The 7,931-nt window shown below is 44.4% G+C and overlaps 1 protein-coding gene across 1 annotated transcript; it reads right to left on the bottom strand.

Annotated features, from left to right (window-relative positions):
- Positions 1-439: 439 nt before the first annotated feature.
- LOC104466987 lies at positions 440-5,702 on the bottom strand (the record flags this gene model as incomplete). The annotated part of the gene is made up of 3 exons (XM_010080590.1): positions 4,444-5,702; positions 2,288-2,411; positions 440-508 (listed from the first exon to the last, which is right to left on the bottom strand). Coding segments are annotated over exons 1-3 (1,452 nt in total), but the record flags the coding sequence as incomplete, so codon positions are not given.
- Between the last annotated feature and the right edge of the window lie 2,229 nt (positions 5,703-7,931).

Genomic DNA, 7,931 nt, shown 5'->3' with positions numbered 1-7,931 from the left:
TGAAAGCAAAACAGGAAATGAGAAGGTGGCAGCTCAGTGTACCCCAAGAGAGACACACGCGCTCCTGTGCTCTGCTACCCAGCGAGGTTATTTTAACAGTGACCTGTAACTTTTTAGGTAAGAATTGTGAGAACATTCCACCAGGAAAAAAAGAAAAGAAATGCACAGCTGAAGAATTTTAACCCAAATCCAGTTAGTTTTTAAAAAGCACTGCAGGCTAGCAAGCAGGTAAGCAGCATGCACTCTGGTAGGAATGGTGCTCTTGATGAGATGGAGCTATGCTGGTGGTACACAGCGCTGCACACCTTAGTCTTCTCCTCTAACTTAAAAATAAAGAAGCCACACAATCTATGAAGTGGTCAGAGCAAACTTCTGTGAGATGCATCACAGCTAAAAATGGTTGCGGGTAGCCAGCTGGTGAGAGAGCTTGGGTACTCACTCCGGCCAGCGATTTCTGGATATTCTCCCTGGCTCTGGCAATGTCGCGTAGGATCGTGCTGGCTCCGTTCTCCTGCAAACAGTGCAGAAAGAACCAAGATTTTTTTTTTTTTAATACAAAACATGGGAAGCTGGTCAGGGAAGTTAAAAAAAAAGGGAGGTAAAAGTAGGGGAGGTTTCCTTCCAATGATTCAGCAAAATCAGCTGCAAGGATTGGCTCTAAATTAAGCAGCACTGACTGCAATCCCTGGTCACATCAGGCCACGTGCCCAGAAGATCATCTACGGTCAAGAGCTTTTCAAATTCTCTATTATTACCCTGAACGGCTTGGACAGCTGCCAGCCAGGCAGAGGGTTGGAATCACTTCAGCACTCCATCGTTAGGCAGCTCTTTTTCACATTATTACCTGTCATTGTATTTAAGCAAGAAGTGACAGCCCTAACCAAAGCCTTCTATCCAGAAAGGAATGACCCAGGGGTACAGCAGGACAAGTTTTTGCCCCCCATCCTCCTCCTGGATTTGAAGATTCCCTTCCTAAGGCACAAATTCAGTTTCCACGATCCATTCACTCCTTGCTTCTCCCAGAGTGCAACCCCACGAGCAAGATTTGAGACATGAAAACTGCCCACAAGCCCCAAACCCCGTGTCAAACAGACCACGAAACAGCAAAAGCCTGGACACATCCAGGTGGATACCACTTCCAGGTTGCAGGAAGGTTTTAAGGAGCATGGATCTTTTTCCTTTAGCAGAGAAATGGCTGAAAAACTGCTGCAGAATCTCCCTCAGAGCCTTCACACCACACATCAAAGGCAGAACTTCTTCACTGGAAGCTCTTTTTATGGCATTAAATAATCTGTTCTTCTAAGAGCTTTGCTTTTTAACATCTACTTCAAGCACTTACCTACAGCTTCTTATTTTTATGCAAGTGTCCTAGATGCTGTGCCACCACTACGCTAGCACAGGTTTTTTAATAGACAGGCTAGAAGCTATTATTTAAGCAAAAAGCTTCCCCTCAAACACTTGTAAGACAGCCTTTTAAAAACTCCAAGCCGCTTTCTGCATCACCAACCAAATGCATAAGCAGTTACCAGCTCCTTACATAGCAGGAAAAGGTTATGATAGCTCTGTACCTTTAATCAGTACTAGTTTTGGGCTAATATTTAAGTTTGAACTACCGCAGCATGTTCTGCAGCAGCACCATGCTTCCCCACAACTCACCAGTACTGTTATAGAGTCTTCTGTGAGAGCAGACTGAATATTTTGGGGGGTTCAAAATATTGAAGAGGAGGAGCAATTCCTGGTCTCTTTGGAGCTATGGTGCCTCTCTTCAAACATTATGTCATATATACCCAGTATATCCCTCACCAAGGGAAGTTTAGCTGCTCCAAAAATGCAGGAAAACAACATTTTCCCTGGCTGAACAGGGACAGATCAATTTTTTGTCCAGCCCAGTCAACAGAACCGCAGCTTTCGGGGCTTGCGTCTCAAATTGTGCCCCTGTTAGATCACAGGTAACATTCGTGCCCTGCCACAGCAGCCTGAAAAGATTCAGAGTAACTGCTGCACCCTGTAACTCGTTTGCCTGTTACAAGGGTGTCAGATCCCCCAGTACACTGGTTATACTGGAGAAATTCTTCACAGGCCACACAAGATGGTCTTTCAAAAGGGGTCATAACTGAAGGTAGGCTCAGAGAGCTCCAGAGAAGACTCTCACACTTGGAAAAAGCAGCACCAAGAGTGGAAATAATACAAAAATGTACATCCAGGTGGATCGTGTCATTTTTCCTGCTCTGTACTAGCTGGTAAAGCTCCAGTGCTCTCCTAAACCCCATCTGAGAACAAGAATTACCTGCTGGTGTGACGAGCTGCCCACTGGCCCGTTCATCTGCTCGTAGTATCTTCTCTCAGCATCGTCATACTTGTATTTATCAAACCAGATCTTCTCATACTTAAAGTAGTCGACTGCCATTTTTCTGCAGAAAATAAAAAAGAAACAAACCCAAAGTGAGTTCTCCTACAAGTACTTAAGGTTAGAAGCTTGCAACGAGCTCATCAGAGCGGTTTTTTCCCCCCCAGAGCTGTGCCCGCAGCTCTCTGCTTGGCAGTTTCACCTCGAGTGGAAAACTTTAAGTAAACATGATCCTATTAAGAAAGCAGGGCAGTCTCTAATCACCCATCCGTGCACCTAGCCTGACCTGCATTTAGTGACAGGACACGAAGCGGGAGTAGAATAAACCAGCTGGTTTGTACCTTCTTCCACAAAAAAAAAAGCTTTCAGAGCAGGATTTTCTAGCCACATGGGAATTTGCTGCTAAGACAGATGTGCACAAGATAATAAAAACCAAATCCTCCCATAAGGAACAGCCCAGCACCTGACACCAACCTCCAGGAATCCAGACACACACACAATTTGTAACAGCATCACAGGTAACTGAACACATGCCCTTGTGGAAGCTGCTGCGACTGTTTAGAAATTAAAATCATCAGTAATGCAACACCTGGAAGGGACAGACACCCATCACTCCAAGGAGGAACAGCATAAAATACCTTAATGCTGCTGTGAAATGGTTGAAGTTATTTTTGTTTAAGTTATTTTTCTTCAGTGCAACAGCTTCCAAATGTTAATTTCTTAACTTGAAGGCAAACAATGCAGCCCTCGGAACAGTAAAGAGAAGAGGATGCGCCCTTATTTCAAGCCAGAGGACAGCTACAGAGTCAACATCGAGGTGGTGGTGAGAGCAGGGACAGAGAATCACAGCAAAACCGCACTGCTACGAGGTTCTACCTCCCAACATTGAGACAGCAACTAATAGCAACCTGCAGACCCATTCCTCATTATCTAGCTGTCCAATGAAAGAGAAAATTATCCCAAACAGGACAGGGTGAAAGGTATGTGTGCTCTAAAGCTCGTCTGTAGCCCCCTGTATCCCTTGACATAAAGATCTAACTTTCCAATAAATCCTAAGAAACTCAAGGATCAAAAGCATCAGAACTAAAGACTGATTCTCCAGGAGCCTTTTTTTCTCCAAGAACATCAGTCACTGCAAAATAATATCTAAAGACCGGCCTTCAGACAGGCTCCCAGGGTGTTACAGCCATCCCTGCAGCAGATTTCAGGGTTCAGCTGGTCAGATATAAAAAAACATATTTAACACAAAGCACAGTATCATACCATGCCTCACCCAGGACTTAAAAAGGAAATCTTTAAATGTTTCTCTCCATCAACTAACTTGCAACTGATTTCCAACTCTGAAGGTCATCTACAATTTGAGAACACGCTCTTCTTACATCCACACACATCAAACAAGCTGTAATCCAGCGAGCCCTGTCCCAGATTTCACAGCAGCTTCCAGACGAAATCATCTAAGGAATTAGAAAGGCAACCCTTCTCCCACAACGAAGCAAATACAGCACCAGATTGATGCTCTACATCGTATTTCACTGTCATCCCCAAGCCTCCTTCAAGCTGGATGCTGGTAGTGATGCTCAAATGTCAGCGTGTCTTGCACGGAGCTCAATGACCAGCAGAGATGCTCAGCAGAACTGGGGATAACCGCTTCTTTGAAGGACCTTGAGGGATTTCAACAGAAATACACAGCAAATAACCACCAATTTAATTTCTCAAATTCAAACACGGAACACTGCATCTTCTGCTGTCTCAGCAAGCCTGTTTAAAACATGATTACTCCCTCCAACTTCTTACTTTTATGTACGTAATAGCAATACAGAAAGGGGCACAGCCCCAGGCTCCCCCCATGTAAAAAGAGGGGAGGTCAAACCTTAGTTCACCTCTCAGCCCTGACTTTCAACACTTAAACCTCTGGCACCACACAAATTATCAGCTTTAGCCACCAGCATTCATCAAGGTCTCCCTACAGCAGCATGCACACTCGGTCCTGCTGACAAAAAGGATGCCCGTCTTCTACACATGCAAATTTTTTCAGCTCAATCCTGACCCGTCAGTTTTGCATGTGTGAGTGTTACCCCAGAATAAACTTCTCCTACTTTGTTTCTGGCGTGGGTACGTTTGAAGCATAAACAGCTGGTTGGGAGGGTTTTACTGCTGCGGATTCCTGCATCTCTGTACTCTCTCCTGCTCTTGACATCTTCAGAGCCTCAGCTGCGTAGTACCGTGACTCGGCACGGTCGTATGTTGGCTTATTAAGCCACACAGTTTCGCTGTCCTCGTGCAGAAAAAAGCAGGTGGGCAGAGGTTGCTCAGCATCACTGGGAGGCAGAGAGTTGGGAGTGACCTCCATGTGTTTGATGCCTGTTTGCTTTCCAGCGCCGTGATTCTTCCTGTCCTCGTCGTGGTTCTCCGATTCTTTGGGGCTGCCGTGTTGCTGCTGTCGGACTTTGCCTGATGGATGACCGTCAAACATGTTTTCGTAGAAGCTCTTCTCAGCATCGTCATAGAGAGGTTTCTCTAACCACACCTCTGCCATGAGAGCCTGCAAACTTGCAATCTGCGGCTTACCATTTACCGTCTGGTCTACAGAGCCAGGTAAACTGGGAACGAAGGAAGTGGCAGAATCAGCAACAACGTCTGGAGCTAAGCTTGGCGTAGCAGGAGTAGGCAGGGCTGTAACGTAGCCCTCATCCGGCGTCTTCAGCCCAACATTGCCAGCGCTTGACAACACAGATGGGACAGTTAAGACGTCTGGAGGAACAAAGAGCTGAGATTTTTCAATAAACGCTTCCTCAGCCTTATCAAAATCAAACTTGTTGACCCAGACACCCTGAATAACGTGGTGACACGCAGACAAATTACCATGGGAGCACAGCGGGGCTGCTGAAAGCATCCTTGGCTTAGGAACATCTTGGACATCTTTTGACCTGGCCGCTAAAGGGGACTGCTCAGCAGTTTGCGCAGTCTCGGGTGCCTCCTCGTTCTGACAAGCCGCTAGTCTTATCCTGTACAGATTCTCGGCGTGATCATAGAAAGGTTTGTCAAACCACACATTGTCAGCTAACAAACCAGTCAGAACAGAGTCTAACTTGGAGGTCACGGTTTTGGGTTTTGGAGAACGCTTCCGTTTCCTTTGTTTCTTTCCATTTTTTGCTCTCTTCAGGTCTCCCTTGAAATCACTTTCGACACAGTCATCATTGCAGACTCCGTTTACAGCTTCTACCTCCTGGCACTCGTCAGGGGCTGCGGCAGCTAGCATCGCTTCTCTTTCGTAATGCAGTCTCTCTGCTTCATCGTATTTGTGCTTGTCTACCCACACTTTTTCCACCGGGCAGGGAGGTTTCCTTGTCCTCATCTTCCAAAGAGTGGCAGCATTAAAAGACAAGCACAACAATGTAGTTGCAGAAAAATTAAATAAAGCAAGGGCATGCATCAGACTTTAGTAATTTCTTAAGAGAGTCAAAAGATATCATGCCATTATTATTCATGGTAAAGAGCCAAAGCATTTTTTTACATTTTGCCTTTGTTATAAATTTTAATTCAAAGAAATTAAACTGCCTAAACATGTCCAGTTTCTCAAGTCAAAATAAGCTTCCTCCTAAAATATTTCTGCTGTTTGACAAATATTCTGTACATACTATTCAAAACTAAAAGCACTTCAAATTTCACTTTTAAGACAACTGGCAGAAAAGAAAACTGATGAGGATTTGTTCAAATTTTTTCCAGATATTTTTCCAAGTTGGTGGATTATCCCATAATTACTTGTTGAGTATTTCCAACAAGGCACCGATTTAGGAAGACAGGCTAAAAAATTCTTGAATGTCTTCAGAGGTCATTACTTCCACCTATTTGTGTTTTTCCAGCAGAAAGCCAGCAGAGGGAGCTCATGGAAAAACTATGACTCTCTTCTGGTTAAAAATTCCAGTTACTGGCAAATTAAAATCGATCAAGAGCTGGAGATCTCATTGTTAATTTAGCTTACCCAAAAAATCTTATATTGAAATTAAAAATATTGCATCTACTTTGTGTTTTCCTGCCCTAGTCATACCTTGCTAGGAAAAAACAATCAAGAAGGTTCAAGGATGTGTAGATTGGAAATGGTATAGGAAATACTTTTCCAAGTACAGAATTTACTGAGCCACTAAAATATCTAATAAATAGGTAACCACCTCTCTGCCAAACACAACTACATGGTCTGATTCCTGGAGTTAAAAAAAAAAGTCTGAAATGAGGTACTTGTAAGCCACCTCTCCCTTTAGCTACCACCAGCTGCAAGTTTTACATCTATAATCGATCTACGACAGATTGCCAAATAAAACTCACATACAGCTGAAATATCCTCCAGACTTCAGTCGATGGCTTACAGGTCCAACTAGTTCTGGAGAATTTGACAAGCCTCAAGTCCAGGGCTTGACAGAGCAGTAAAAAAATAAACAATTATTACAAGTAAACACTTTTGCTTTTTTAAACTTTCAATTTATATAGCTTAAAATATTAAAGCAATGGAACACTGTATTTCAATTATAAAAATGACTAGAAAAGTAGATTTTTTTTTTTTCCTTACTGGAGTTGTGAAACTGTTCCTCTCCACTAGCTGCTGAAAACACTGTGATGCAGCTAAAAACATTTATCTCAATTGAAACGTATTTTGAGGTCTTTATTTTACTTTACACTCTTCTCTTGCATTTTACAGCACTTATGGAGCAATAGAACACTTCTTACTACACACAACTAGAAACAAACCAGTGCTTTCAAAAAACATTAATCCACTTGTTACCATCAACATCAAAAACACCCCAACCGGAAGCAAACGCTTGTAAGGTACAAGCAGTAACTTGGGTTTGCTTGTCAGGATAATCTCTGCTACTGCAACTTCCACAGCATTATCCTCAAGCAGTGAAAAAATGACATCATGTACATCATGCGGAGAGAAGACATGCCAGTCCCACTGAAGAGTTTGCACAAGTTATTTTGAAGTACAAGGATATATTCCTGTTATTAACAAAAAAAGAGGAAGCCTCATACTCCTGATCATCTCAGCTGCTGGACAAATAATTCAGATATTTTTATAATCTTAGGTAGCAATCAGCAACCCTCTTAAAAAATAATCACTACAGGAGATCCAGAGGGACCTTGACAGGCTGGAGAGGTGGATGGATCCATGTGAACCTCATGAAGTTCAACAAAGCCAAGGGCAAGGTCCTGCACGTGGGTGGGGTCAACCCCCAGCACAAACCCAGGCTGGGAGGAGAATAGATGGAGAGGAGCCCTGACAAGGACTTGGGGCTGCTGGGGGTGAGAAGCTCAACATGACCCAGCCACATGTGCTGGCAGGCCAGAAACCACCAGTGTCCTGGGGGCATCACCAGCAGTGTGAGCAGCAGGTCGAGGGAGGGGATTCTCCCCCTCTGCTCTGCTGAGACCCCCCCTGCAGTGCTGCATCCAGCTCTGGGGTCCTCAGCACAGGACAGACACGGAGCTGTTGGAGCGGGGCCAGAGGAGGCCACGGAGATGGTGCGAGGCTGGAGCAGCTCCCGTGCGAGGACAGGCTGGGAGAGTTGGGGGTGGGGAACCTGGAGCATAG

The sequence above is a fragment of the Pterocles gutturalis genome, unplaced genomic scaffold, assembly GCF_000699245.1.
Source record: "Pterocles gutturalis isolate BGI_N339 unplaced genomic scaffold, ASM69924v1 scaffold24789, whole genome shotgun sequence".
Taxonomy (NCBI): Eukaryota; Metazoa; Chordata; class Aves; order Pterocliformes; family Pteroclidae; genus Pterocles; species Pterocles gutturalis.
Note: the sequence above shows the minus strand (reverse complement) of the source record. Positions and strands in the feature narration are given on the sequence as shown.